Source organism: Pocillopora damicornis, chromosome 8, assembly GCF_964200805.1.
Source record: "Pocillopora damicornis chromosome 8, jaPocDami1.2, whole genome shotgun sequence".
NCBI classification, from domain to species: domain Eukaryota; kingdom Metazoa; phylum Cnidaria; class Anthozoa; order Scleractinia; family Pocilloporidae; genus Pocillopora; species Pocillopora damicornis.
Window position 1 is genome coordinate 7,990,407 of NC_142677.1, and position 14,519 is coordinate 8,004,925.

The window sequence follows — 14,519 nt, forward strand, 5'->3', positions numbered from 1 at the left end:
CTGGGGCCTTTAGTTTTAAAACCTACTCTACTTTGCTAATAATTTTGAACTCAAAACGTAATTCCTCATTGTATGCTGTTTGAGCAAAACAGAAAAAAAAATCGAAGAGAAGGTGCTGAAGGGGATCAGAATCCCAGCTCAATTTTCCCCATCAGGACTCTCAGAAGAGGAAAGTTTGCCAAAAATTAAATAACCTTTATCTCTTTTTATTATTTTCCTCCACATGAGCCTACATCTCAAGCAAGTCCCAGGTCAATACTGAGGATATGAATAAGGTCTATCAAATTAAACTCCAGAGAATACTATATTAAGGACATTTGAGATGTGTGCACAAAACTGCCACTCAAAAATGACAATTCAATCTGAGTGATCTTTCTCATCATTGGATAACAGTTATTTCAAGTAAATTTTAGTTATTAAAACAATTAGAGTATTTTTGATTTCTATGAGGTGTTAGTTGATAAAAATGGAAAATTGAGTTAATCCTCACAATTATTCATTATAATTATACAACTATTTTTCAGATAACTGGATTCCATAGTAGCTTTGTAAGTACATGCACAATATTGAAAATGAATACATGATACTTAGTTATTTAATAATCTAGGTTTCCATTTCCCGATGTAATTTTTACCAGTTTTCACTATGAGTAATTAACAGTGACACTTATTGCATGCAAGTGTCATCTACATGTAGTGTAATTCTGATCCATTCCAAAATTAAATATAGCATATGGGGTTGAAAATTGACAAAGCTGTAGTTACCCTGAATAAGAGGTGCACCCAAATAGGAACAACCAATGACAGGCAAATATCCTGTGTAGCTCACAGACATAAACTTCTCCCTTGAAGAGAGAGAGAGAGAGGAGTTACAGCAGATACTCTCATTTAGGATGGTGATGTTGCCAATTACACAGAGACCTACAAACATAAAATTCCAACATCGAAGATATTCCAAAAAAATTGCTGCATAACCTGTTTTGGCTAGATTATTTGCACTTAAGAGTACATAAGCCATCTGGGAAGTTAAGATTTACCAGTAGTACTCAACTACAAATCTTACCAATGGCAAACACTTTTTAAGATCATGCTAATGCTCTTTTCAATTAAGCTCTGGAGAATCTTAGAAACACTGAGGACCATGGAATTTTTAACAGAGAGGTCAAGTTAAAGGTTTCGTTCTTATCCAAGCTAAGACTGCTAGGACATGATTAACCGATAACCAGTTTTTACGTAGTATTAAAAAATTTTTTTCTTTTACTCTTACTCTTACTTTATTACATTTTTTATCACAATTAAGATAATTTAAAGATGGTCACTGGTCGTTGCTAATACAGCTTGTTTTAATCATGCTACTTTTTATTATAAAATGTTTTTCTAAATCTTTGGTTGTCAGAAATACCATATGCAAAAGGATTTAATACTAATAAATAAGTTGAATAGGGTTTTTTTACGCATAGTTTTCTAAAAATAGGCCTGATGTCCAATGTCAAGCATGTATAATCATTTAAGCATGAAGCGTAAAACAAGAAATTACAAATTCTATTATGCCTGAAACAAAAACAGATTCAGAACAGATTTCACATAAGCAAGCCTCGCACAGGAGAAAAGAAAAATGCAATAGATGAAGAATTTTACCTCAAAAATTGAGAAAAAAAATTGAAGGAGTCAAGAAATGACATCAAGAAAAGTCAGAGAAGGAGAGAGAAAATTAGAGAGCACACCAGAGAAAGAGTCAGAGAATACAGAGAATGAAAGCAGCAATTGGATCAGACTCTAGACACCATAGGTCAAGACATGGGCAACAGATTTCAAAATTGGACAACAAAAAAACATACTACTGATAAAGTTAAAGGAGAAAAAGCTGATGTCACTGAAAATTTGGCATGTAGTCCCAGAACTAGGAAAATACTCAGTCCTTGAAAACCCCAGAAGAGGAGAGAGAAGTTGCAAGTCTTAGGAGCTCTTGCATCAGCCATATCAGCAGGACTCAACAAAACGAAACGTTCTGGGTCCAACAAAAAAAGAGCAGCATTTAGAGTTTTTAAATCTTTGCATTTGGAGATAATGTCAAAAAATCTAGAGCCAAAAAGTCCTTGGGGAGTTTGGTCAACCTCAATGAACAAAGTATAAGCAAAGCAATAAAGATACGCAAAGAAATCTCAAAAGGCGACAAAGAAACCTGGCTGTACGTAAAGTGCAAAGTTTGCAAAGATGCTCTTTTGGGGCAAGATAAGAAAAAAATTTTCAATTACTGGTCAAGTTCAGCGAGCCCACCAACAGGAGACAAGAAAGACTGAAGAAAAGCATTCATAAAAACAGTACATAAAGCATGCCAAGCATGTTCTTGAAAAGACCAAGATGGAGGCTTTCCAAGAATTCAAAGTGCTCCACCCTTAAGTTACAGTCAACAAAGGAAATTTGAAAACTTTATGCCCTTTTATGTTACGCAGGTGAAAGAAAGAGACAGAAAATCGTGTCTTGTCGAAAACACGTTGACGCAAAAATCGTTTTCGGCACTTGTCCTAAATTCAGGAAAGAGCTATTAAAAAGCAAAGAGAACCAAACCGACAACGATTCACTTATCTGGAAATCACTCACAGAAGTTGCAGAGAAGACCCTCCATCCCAAAGAAAAAAACATCATCTACCACCAGATTGAGTGCTAAGAATGAAATTGTGAGTCTTGTAGCATTGATAAACTACAACTGCTGCCCGAGGAGAATTCACAAGAGGGGACTGTCCACTTGTCATGCTACAAGTACATATCAACAGGGAAGTTTCTGTCGAATGCTCAGGAAAGAAAACAGCTCTTATGTCAAAGGAAACTTCTCCTCTCCTCTAAAGAAACCTTATGAGCTGTTTCTTTACTTTAAAGAGCTACTTTAGGATTACCCTTACCACTCATTCATGGCGAAGTGGCAAAGAAATCAAATGGATAGCCTCCTTGAACATTTCCCAATGGGCCATGCAGTACGTGTTCATGACCACTCTGAGGGTTACTCATGCAGGCAGCTAGACAAAATACAGTCTGAATACTTTGATGTCGCTAAAGTTTCACTTCACATCACCATCCTCTATCACCATGCAGTGGAAGACTTTGATGATGAAAGTAGCACTGAGGATGAACCCAACATCATCAAAGAACACCTATTTGTCATCTCAGATGATACAGTACAAGACCAGGACAGTGTCCACAAGGTGCAACAGCTTGTGCAAGGATACTTGAGCCATATCATCTACAAAGTTGAAAAGATGCACAATTTTACTGATGGCTTCACAGCACAATATAAATCAAGACACTGTGTTGGTAATCTGTCTTGCTCTCTTGCTAATTTTGGATATACCATTCAAAGAAATTACTTTGAAACCTCTCATGCAAAAGGAGAGCAAGATGCAGCTGGCTCAAATATAAAACAGAAGATCAGCCAAGTAGTTCTCTACAGGACTACCACCATCAACAGTGCTAAGGCCATGCATGAATACCTGGAGGCCAACTTCACACAGCCTGCTTCAAATGCAGTTCACTTAAAGCAAAGAGTCTTCTTCTATGTACCATCTGAAGGGGAAGAGGCTGTCTCGAGAAATAGAGATGGAAGAAAATTTTAAGAGGTAAAGGGAATCAGGCAATGGCACTGCATGAAGTCTTTAGCCCAGCAAGAGAAAGTGCTAGTTTGACACTGATCCTGCTATTGCATTAACTGCATTGTGAATGAGGAGGCTCTTGTGAAAACCACCCCTCAGCAGGGAAAGGTGTTTGTGCAACACCGCTCCTGTTACTGCATCAGTTGCATTGTGAATGATGAGGAGAATTGCACTAACAAGGCATGGCTTGATGAATGGAAGCTGGTGGAGCTAACCAGAGAGGGTGATGTGGCAACCACTCGACAGGCAACTGAAGCACCAATTTTAGACCATGATACTGCTTCCTACATAGCTGACCTGGCCAGCAAGGGAAGTACAGTTGCGATAGCCGCTAAAGATGATCCTGTCTACGACTTCTATCTCCTTCAGGTCACTTCTGATGGAGTTGAAGAACTTGACAGTAATGTCACAGATGACTATCAGTGTCATTATTACAGAGGAGACAGAGTTCTTAAGGGGCACTTTTACATAAGGGAGAACATTCATGACATGACCTTCACAATTGACGAAAAACGGAAAGCGTTTGTACATGCTGCTACTGTCCGTCACATTTGCGGTGACCTACCAGTCAGAAAGAGAGGACAAAAGTCTATTTACAAACTCCCTTTAAAAGAAAATGAGGAAATCATTGCTTCAATGTGAACTAATGATTACAAAACCTCTTTTTTTCCATTTTTACATTGATTTTATGAAAAACCAAAAATGTGCCACGCCCACAATGGATTGTGGGTAATATCAAAATGAATGTTATTAATGCAAAATAATAAAAATATTTACAGATATTGATTACAATGTACATTTTGATCAAAATTAAAGTCAAAAAGTGATAAAAAGTGAAAATTAAAAAAATAGTTATTTTTGAACTATGTTGCAGCAAATGGCTATGTGACTGTGCTACTCATCATATATATATATATATATTTTTTTTTAATTAGGGCCTCTAAGGATAACAGTTTTTGTAACTGTAGGAGTTGCCCTAACTAAATAAAAGCATCTTCTTCTTCTTCTTCTTCTCAAGTTCTTTTAAGGGGAGAGTTTCCATATTAAAAAATATCAAACTTATGATGTAATTTTAATGTTTTTTTAGCAACTTTGTTGAGCATTATTGGTTCATTAGAAGAAATAATGATTTTAATCATTACTGTTAAGCAACACCACACTAGTATATAGGCTCTTAGTTTTACACAAATTTTCCTTGACTCCCTCTAGTGCATATGTATGGGTGAAAAGTAAGATTCATAATTGATAATTTACATGTAACATTGCTGTTGATGTTTTGTTTGGCTATGTTTGCTCCACTTTTAGTTCATTTACATGTAATTCTCCATTTATTGTAAGCTTTTTGTTTTACAAATGTTAACTGTTTGTAATGCATAGTGACTTCCTTGATGCAACTGTTTTTCACATGATAAAGCCAGTTGGAGGGTGCAGCCACCTCTCAGATGAACAAATAAAGCTCTAGCCATTACACAAAACATTTCAACCCCAAATCCATTACATCATCATTAATGTAGCTGTTTACACCATAGCAAAAGACAATATCACCATCTTACACAACTCTGTCCAACCTACATTGTAAAGATCAAGCAGAGCAACACAGATTTTGTCCTCCTGACAAGAACTTTTAGTGTAAGTGGCAACAAGAATAGTAACAGGGCCCTTTGACCTATAAAGGAGATGACCGCTTGCCCAAGGTTTTTCTAGAATTGTTGCACTCCATTTTCCTGACAAAGTGAAACAAAGCTCTTGGAACAGTGCATGTGTGGTGTTACATAAAACCAAAATGAGGGCATCAATTCTCTGGTATGGGTTTGGTTCCCAAAACATAAATGTCAAGGTGTGAAGGTAACTTGCTGAGCTCTGGTTTCCCTTACATTACTCTTTTTATGTGGAGCTCCTAGCTGCCAAAAAAATTATCATGTACTGCCACATTTTTACTCAAACATTTTAGTTTTCACTAGTTCATACACCTGTAGATTTTGATTAGATACAATTTTATTGGTAAATCAGTTTCTTCTTCCTTGGTTATTGAAAACGTTGAGTTCGCACCTGTAAACTTAGCAAAAAGTGCAAACCCTTTAGCCTCACTTACATTGGTTTAGGAATATCTTTGCCAATTGCTTCTTTTCATTCCCTTCATTCCCCTTTGGAAGAGCCTTAATGTGTCAGCTATAAGTGCTAAGTATCGTGTCATCATCTGAGCACCAAACCAAGTAAAAAGAAACTTAACCTTTCAAATACAGCTCACAAGAACTAAAAGATAGAGATGTTCTTTCAAACCACCCACGTACAGAGAAGCAAATTCTAACCTTAACTTGTCATAAACAAGACCACAGTTTTTTTAGATTTTCATCCAGTGCACATAATTTATACATAAAAAAGTCTGAAGTAAATTAGATACAAATTAGCAAATATTTTATGATTTAAATTTCATTGTTAAAGTAGTTTTCAAGGACCATGCATATCATTAAATTTTTTTTAACAAATTATTCCACAGTTCAGCCTTCTAGCTGCAATGTAATTTTGTGTGCTTAATAAGTATATTATATCTATCAAATCAACTTTCAACTAAGAATTCTAACAAGGTTCAGCCAACTAACAGAGATAAGCCAACTACTTTTGGCAACAACAACAGGAAACCTAAATGCAAGCCAAAACATTTTCCATCTGATTGTACATATACATGCCAATCCATTGTGTGTTAAGTCACTTAGATCCCTAGCTTCATTGCAATTTTTCAAAAAGAATTTTTTTTGCCAGCTGGGCAGCTTTTTTATACAAAGACTTTGTTCACAACCTTTGTCTTAATATCTGAATTTTCCACACTAAAACACTTGCATTCCATTAGAAAGACTACACACCTCCAATTCAAATTCTCCACCCCGGGAAGGCAGGTTTAAGTTCCCCACACCCCGGGTACGGACGATAGTTAAACCCACGTGGGTTGCCCGAGGGGAAGGATGTCGAACGGTACATATGCTCTTCTGTTCATAAGCTCTTCTGTTAAAATTGAATAGGATGGATCAGAATGTTTGAACGAATAAAAATTTAAATATATCAAACAGTTTATCGAAGTAGCGCAAGATTTGCAAGATAAGGGTTATGGACACACAGTGATCAAGATTAACATTCAACGTAAACAAGCCTTCGACACTTTGAAGAGACGCTAATTTTTCCACCAAAAATGGCCCTCCTCCGAGTTAAGAAACTTAAATTTTCATTTAGCAAGATATTTATCAAAAAGATACTGTCAACATTATTATACTTACTCGCCCATTATACGCTAGTCGGCTTTCCTGCTCTCTCTGATGGTTGTTGTTGTTGTTGGTCTCGTACTGGTGTTATAAATTCGTTCCTAGACCCTTCGCATCATTTGAAACCAGGTTTGATTGAGTTCAGAAACTGAGCCTAAAAATATGTCGTTGGAAATTTTAAAGGCTCAGATTCCCGTTTTAAACATCTACTCTCAAAACCTTGGCGGGCCTTGTAACTTTTATAATCATTAGGAGCGACGGGCCTCACCACAATGCACGGCTTTAGAAATGTAAATAAATAGTAATAATCCAACGAGTAACACATCTGTAGCTGAAGCCATTTTCATAATAGTTTGTGAGCAGTAATGGAACCGCGAGTTAGTTTTCAGAGAACAGAAGCTTTAGAACACAAGTTAGACTTCTACCCCAGCCATTGTTGTTCTGTCACGTCGAGCTATATCGTATCACAAGATGTCGACCTCATGGTCTCTTGCGGTATATCATGGTCTCTTGCGGTATATCGTATCACAAGATGTCGACCTCATGGTCTCTTGCGGTCTCATTGAGTTTAGTCTCACCAAACAGTAATAGGTCTATTTTGTTTAGCGCAAGAAAAATTCTAAATACTTCTGTGTGATTAGTTACTTAATTGATATTCAAAGAAGCTAATTTAAAACCACGTCGAGATGGCAACAGTGAGGTAGGCTCTTTACCGCTTATAGTTTCATTTAGAATACGGAATTTAATGTTGCATTTGGTGCACTGATTAAGTACGAAATCCGAAGAGAGCGCGTAATTTTAATCCAATGTCCGGTTTGAAAGTGGTTAAAAATGTTATGATTACCTTTAAAATTAAGATGCGGTCCTCCCCTGCCGAGACTGATTCTCTGTGAGTATTTGCTGCTGGATCAGTGTCCATCAAAGCTTACGGCAGTAGCCCTTTAAATGTTTGTTCGCTTTTTTTCACTGCTCCACTGAATTTATCTCTTGTAGAAGTAAGCTAAGATATAGCGACGGTGACATCAAATGAGTTTTCGATGTGTCTGGCAAAGTCTACGATCGATTTTGCAACTTAAAACAATTTTTTGTGTTTAAGGTCACTGGTGCCGACATTAGAGAACAACTTGGTCTAGTGACAGCTCCAGGTTAGGTTTAAAGTAGTCCTTCATGGCTTTTGTAGTGTCAGTAGAGAATAATTTGATTAGTACTCTATAACTGCTTTTTTAGCTTTACACCATGAATACTTTTTATCATGGAGTTTCCAATTAACAGTGTTTTACAAGTGATAGCAAAAAATATCCGTTATATGCAAATTCACTTCCAAAATTTGCAAAACGAAACGAAGAGAAGTCATTCAAATCGAAACGGTTGGTAAATGATAGACAAACTACAATTTATAAGTTTATACAATTACAATATTATTATAAACAAAAATTAAAGAACAGCAAAAAACACTTACAAACGTCGTACGATGTCCAGGACAAATGGCAAATCGAAGACGAAGTAAAGCGACGGATAGACGGTTTAACAGTAAACGACAGAACCGTTAAAACCCACTGTGAAAACTTACACAAGCTATTTAAACAAAGGAAAATTATACAGGAATAAGTAATAGAATATTGATGAAAGTTATGCGTGTAGAACAAAAGGCCTAAATAAAAATGCGACAAAAGAAGAGTGCGAATTCGCAATAAGATACGCCAAACGCATTTTTGGCGGCAACAGTACATTCTTCCACAAGCATTGAATTATCGGAGACATTGAAACAGGACTATGTCTCATTCTCATTGTTCCTTTGTTTTCTTGCTTTACTCTTTTTCTTTTTGTTACCAAGTTGCCATTGGTTACAATTTGAATTTGCATAGGCCGGGTATTGTCAGAGAGTGTTGTTGACTTCCCCTTATAAAGGATGTGTTCTCCCATTTTAAAAGGTTTTTGACGTGTTATATCGACTAGCATGGAGCTACGCTGTTGGTGAGAATATGGTGACGGGAAAACAAGAAAAATTAGTTGAATGAAAAGTACTCGTTGACACTATAGGGATTAAGAGTGCCGATTTGAAAGACATAAATATTTTTTCTAGAGTTTTGCGGCTTTCCGAACTGCCTAGATGTAGGGAAAGGCCGCAAACTGCCTTATGCTGTTTAGAATGGTTAGAGAGAAAATTACTTCGCCGCATTCAATTGAAAGCCTATTTTCACTACACCTCTAGCAAAGATACTGTCAAAAATTCTTCAGTTTCGAAAGACTACATGGACTCCCCCAGGGGCCAATTCGCATCTTCAGATTTTTCATCAAAAAATGTCTCACGAGATCAACAAACTTAAATTAAATCGTAACGCCAAATTTTCCACCCTTTCTTCGGAAGAGTGGCAGGCACTAAAAAACGCAAAGCATGCCAGTTATTAAAGCGGCCGACAGAGGCGATGCAGTCGTTGTTTGGCGGGCCGACCTCTATCAAAAGAAAGCTTTTCGACAACCTTCTGACACCTTATTTTATGCTAAAGCTGAAAAAGATCTCACTTTCGTCGACTAATTCATTGTCAAAAACACGAGTAACGATCTTTTAGCTTAACAAGAATCGCCGGCCGCTGCAAAAAATCTCACCATAACCACTCTTAGAACTCTGTGTATTACTTTTAACCTAAAGTCCACAAACCTAACACATGGCGACCCATAGTCTCTGCCTGTAGTTGTCCCACCGAACTTGTTTCCAGCCATTTAAACAAAATTATGGCCTCTATCGTCAAAACTCTGAAATCATACATTAATAACTGACAGCCAACACGCATTTGAAAATTTTCGCGACTTAAATTACCTTGGCCAGATAGATAGATAGCTGTATTAAAATCCATTGCAGCCAAAAGGCTGGATTACGGGCTGTACAAATGTTTACTTAATACTAAATACAAAAAGAATAAAAAACTAAATGAAAAAAAGGCTAAAAATACTATATATGTATATTAAAATTCGCATTACACATGATAAAGCCATTAGGAAATAGTCGCGTTGTACATGACAAAACTAATTCTTCAGTCTATTTGTTCTGCAAAAAGGTATGTTAAAAGCGCGCTTTCTCCTTAAGGCTACGGTACTAAGTTTACATGACGGCAAAAGGCCATGTAATTTGTGGCAGGTGTTGTCTTTGATCTCACTGAATAGGCGCTCCGTCAGCAATTGACGCCGTTGGTAGAGGGCGGCAATATTGCACTCTTTAAGAGCTTCTTGGTAGCTTAAGAACTGGGAAAATTATTCTAAGTGCACGGCGCTGAATGTTCTCTAGCTCTTCAGAGAGACACTTAGGTAGACCATTGTGGAAAACTTAGCAAGCATATTCAGACAGCGGCCCGATACACGTAGTATAGAAACAAACTAGCTGCACAGGATCTCCTTTTGCACGCTTAAGTTGCCCTAACTAATAAAGCCTGGAGGATCCTTTTTTGATAACATTCTTTATGTGAGCGTACCACTTAAGATTATTTGAAATTGTAAGACTAAGAAGTTTTACGCTAGTTACAACCTCTATTGGTTTGTTGTTGATAGTAACTGCTTCGAAAGAATCTGCAGATCTTGAAAAACTTATCTGCAACTCTTTACACTTGGTCTCATTCAATTGGAACTTATCTGTCTCAGCTTGCCTAACTAGTTCGTCTACGGCAACTTGGATTCCACTCGGTTGGCCCTTGTGGACTGTCTCGGCCATCGATGTGTCATCGACGTACTTCCAAAGGTTGAAGCCATTGACATTGATGTCATTTATCATGACCAGGAAGAGCCAGGGCCCCAATTTGGTCCCTTGCGGTACACCTGCCCTGACTGATCCCCAATCGGAGTAGCAATCATGGGCGAGCTTCACTCGTTGCTTCCTGTCAGTGAGAAAGTCCGCAATCCAGTCTAACACCCGAAGAGGTAGTTCGTAATCCCCAAGCTTGGCCATAAGAATGGCGTGGTCGATAAGACCGAATGCTTTCTTAAAGTCGAAAAGCATCACGCGCATCGTAGAACCGTTACCGTCAGTATCCTTATACCAGTTGTGAAGCATGCTGATTAGGGCATGCACAGTGCTGGATTTCGGGACAGACCCATATTGGTTCCGGTCAATTTTTGCAAGGACGGCAGGCTTGACGTAGCCGTCAACGACAAACTCTTCCTCAACTCTAGAAAGAATTGGGGTCAGAGAAATGGGCCTCAGGTGTTTGTCAGCATCACTAACAGGTGAGGTCTTCGGGAGGGGTGTAATGTCCGCTTTCTTCCACGAAGTTGGAAGGCGACGCTCCAAAAAGGAAGAAAGCAAGAGTCTGCCACTGGTGCAGCCAATAAGTCCGCGTTTTCTTTGAGTAACCAAGAGGTGATTCCGTCAGGTCCGGATACTTTATTCGTGTTAAGCGCCGATAATTTCTTGAGGACTGAAAACTCAGATATAGGACGGGGAGGTTCTTGTTGGTGTACGTACGCGTACGCGTGTACATCCAGCGCATCTCCCTTTACTGTCATTCCCGATGACGAAGGTCTCCGAGCCCTCAAACATTTTTTCCATCAACGCACTGTCAAGGAACCTTGCTCTGAAAAACTACTCAGTCCAGCCAAACTAGTACTAACACTCAATTGCTTTTCATTCGGTGGCAATTACTACAAAGTACGAAAACGGGACCCAGTTACGCCGATCTTTTAACTGGTTTATTGAACACCAATTTTTCGGTCGAAGCAACGGCCCTAAACGTGAACTCTGCGGTCGCTACATTGACGACTGTAATGGCGCTACCTAACGGGGCTACCTCCTGTACCAGAGAGGAGCTCACTCAATTTATATCCGTCGTCAATTCCCACCACCCGGCTCTGAAATATACCTGGAAAATTTCCAACAGTTCTTTGGCTTTTCTAGACGTCAAAATTGAAATTGAAGGCAACGGTCTATGCACTAGCATTTACTACAAACCCACAGATTTACTTAGTTAGTTGTGGTATTCATCTTTGCATCGCATGTCAAGAATCTTTCCTACCTTTTTCACAGTTTCTTAGACTCTATCGTTTGTGTAGTGACGTCTATGGTTTTTAAAAAAAAATCAGAGGCAATGTGCCAGTTTTTCGATAATCGTGGCTATCCTGTTTCTGTCGTTCAAGTGGATCACCACTGTGCATAACAAATTGACCGAAAGTCAGTTTACAAACGGCTCAGAAGGAAAATACTGATCGTATTCCGTTCACTCTCGCATTGCACCCGGCGTCGACAAAATCTGGACCGGACCGGATTGGATCACGGACTGGATCACGGATCGAAAAGAAAAAAAGAGTTTTGAAGTAAAAAAATCAAATTGCTTATAAAATGATAACACAAAAAATATGAGTAAAAAAATTTTTTGATTGAAATTTCATCTGTCAGTTGTTTATATTATTATTTTTTTTTTGATATCATGACACGTACTACTTTTCCTTTATTCAAACGGTCGTTGATACTGTAGGGATTAAGAGTGCCAATTTGAAAGAAAAAATTTTGTTCTAGAGTTTGGCGGCTTCCCGAACTGTTTAGATGAAGGGAAAGGCGAAAAACACCTCTCTCTATTTCTTTACTGAGCTCAGAACTTACCATCACTCTTACTCTAATTTATAATTGTTTTCTCGTCACCACATTCCCACCAATAGCGTAGTTCCATTTTCTGCATATAAACACACACAACCCACAATTCCTCCAATCCTTCTGACGAAGGGCTAACGCTCGAAACATCAGCTTTTAAAGCCTTTACGGTAGCCAATTTACTTTATCAACTCAGCTGATAATACTTGATTACCCTGTCATACTCGCCCACCGACGCAGCACCATAATTTCTTTAGGAACTTAGTCCCTTTATTAGTTTGGAATAAATCTGATAATACTAAATTACACTCTTATTCCAAAGTAGTTCTACATAAAAAAAAAAATACTAGCCAGAAAGAAGTAACCCATATTATTAAAAGACAGAATTGGCATCCAGCAAGAATTTTCTGTATACGTGTTTTTAACTTATTTAAGTGTTCGGAAAATAAATGGAAATAATGTATCACCATAAGCCGCGGAGGCCTCATGGTTAGTGCACTCGACTCCGGATCGTGTGGTCCAGGTTCGAGCCTTAGCCGGGGTCATTGTGTTGTGTTATAAGGCAATACACTTTACTCTCACAGTGCTTCTCTTCACCTAGGTGTACAAATGGGTACCAGCAAATGTGCTGGGGGTAACCCTGCGATGCACAAGCATCCCATCCAGGGGGGAGTAGCAATACTCCTAGCCACTTCATGTTAAGGTAACCGGAGTTAAGCGCCGGTCCCACGGGCCCCTTGGGTCTGTAAAAAGGCTTTATTTTATTATAAGCCATTCAGTAAAAAAAAAAAACCATAATAAACAAGTTAATAATTTCCTATTCCTTTTGGCGGTCGTATCTTATTGGTAGAATTTCGGTCACCTTTTCCTTATTGTCGTCGTCATCATTTCTCACTAAGTTAGCGAATCACGTTAAGTTATGAGAAACAGCTCCTGGATGCTAAGCATGTACCTTCGAGATGTTTACGCTTTACAAAATCATTTTCTACCATAAATCTCTTACTCTTACGATCAAGGTTGGGCAAAACAAAAACAAGATTGACAATATAAAAATTATAATGAACTTACTGACATAATTAGAATCATACTTAAAAAGATATCTTAAGAGAAAATAGTCCTCGAAGACTGTTACATAACAACAGAGGAAACAGAAAATTCGGAGAAGAAAGGGCACACCCAAGGTACCACCTCTAAAAGAGCTAAGTGTTATTCGTAGAAGTTACCTGGTTATAAATTAAGCGCGGAGGATGAAAAGTACTACTTGTTTATACCTTAAGTCACCTCAGAAAAAGAGGTAAAAGGGGTAAGTTTCTAAAGAAACTGTGGTGCTGCGTCGGTGGGAGAGTATAGAAGGTAATTTAGTGTTAACAACTGGGTTGAAAACGTAAATTAGCCACCGTAAAGAGTAAAAAAGCTGACGTTTCGAGCGTTAGCCCTTCGTCGGAGCGATTAGAAGAATTGTGGGTTGTGTATGGATTTATATGTAGAAAGTGGAGCTACGCCATTGGTGGGAATATGATGACGAAAAAAACAGGAATAAATTTCACTTTAGTTTCCTCGACCAAAACAAACTTATTTTCACCATGGATATAACATCTCTTTACACTGTCATTCCCAATGACGAAGGTCTCCGGGCCCTCAAACATTTTTTCGATCAACGCACTGTTAAGGAACCTAGCTCTGAAACACTACTCCGTATGGCCGAACTAGTACTCACACTCAATTGCTTTTCATTCGGTGGTAACTACTACAAACAAACTAACGGCGTGGCCATGGGTACTAAAATGGGACCCAGCTACGCCAATCTTTTTGTAGGTTTTATCGAACATCAATTTTTTAGCCAATACCACGGCCCAAAACCTCAACTCTACGGCCGCTACATTGACGATTGCATCGGCGCTACCTCCTCTACCAAAGAGGAGCTCACTCAATTTATAACCGCCGTCAATTCCTTTCATCCGGCTCTTAAATATACCTGGCAAATTTCCGACAATTCTTTGGCTTTTCTAGACATCAAAATTTCAATTGAAGGCAACGGCTTATGTACTAG

The 14,519-nt window shown here is 38.3% G+C and overlaps 1 protein-coding gene across 1 annotated transcript; it reads left to right on the forward strand.

Moving 5' to 3' along the window:
* The first annotated feature begins 2,332 nt into the window (after positions 1-2,332).
* LOC113685538 (uncharacterized) lies at positions 2,333-4,633 on the forward strand. Its single transcript, XM_089180144.1, has one exon. It carries the CDS (start codon positions 2,909-2,911, stop codon positions 3,605-3,607), a length of 699 nt encoding a protein of 232 aa, XP_089036270.1. The 5' UTR covers positions 2,333-2,908; the 3' UTR covers positions 3,608-4,633.
* Positions 4,634-14,519: the final 9,886 nt, after the last annotated feature.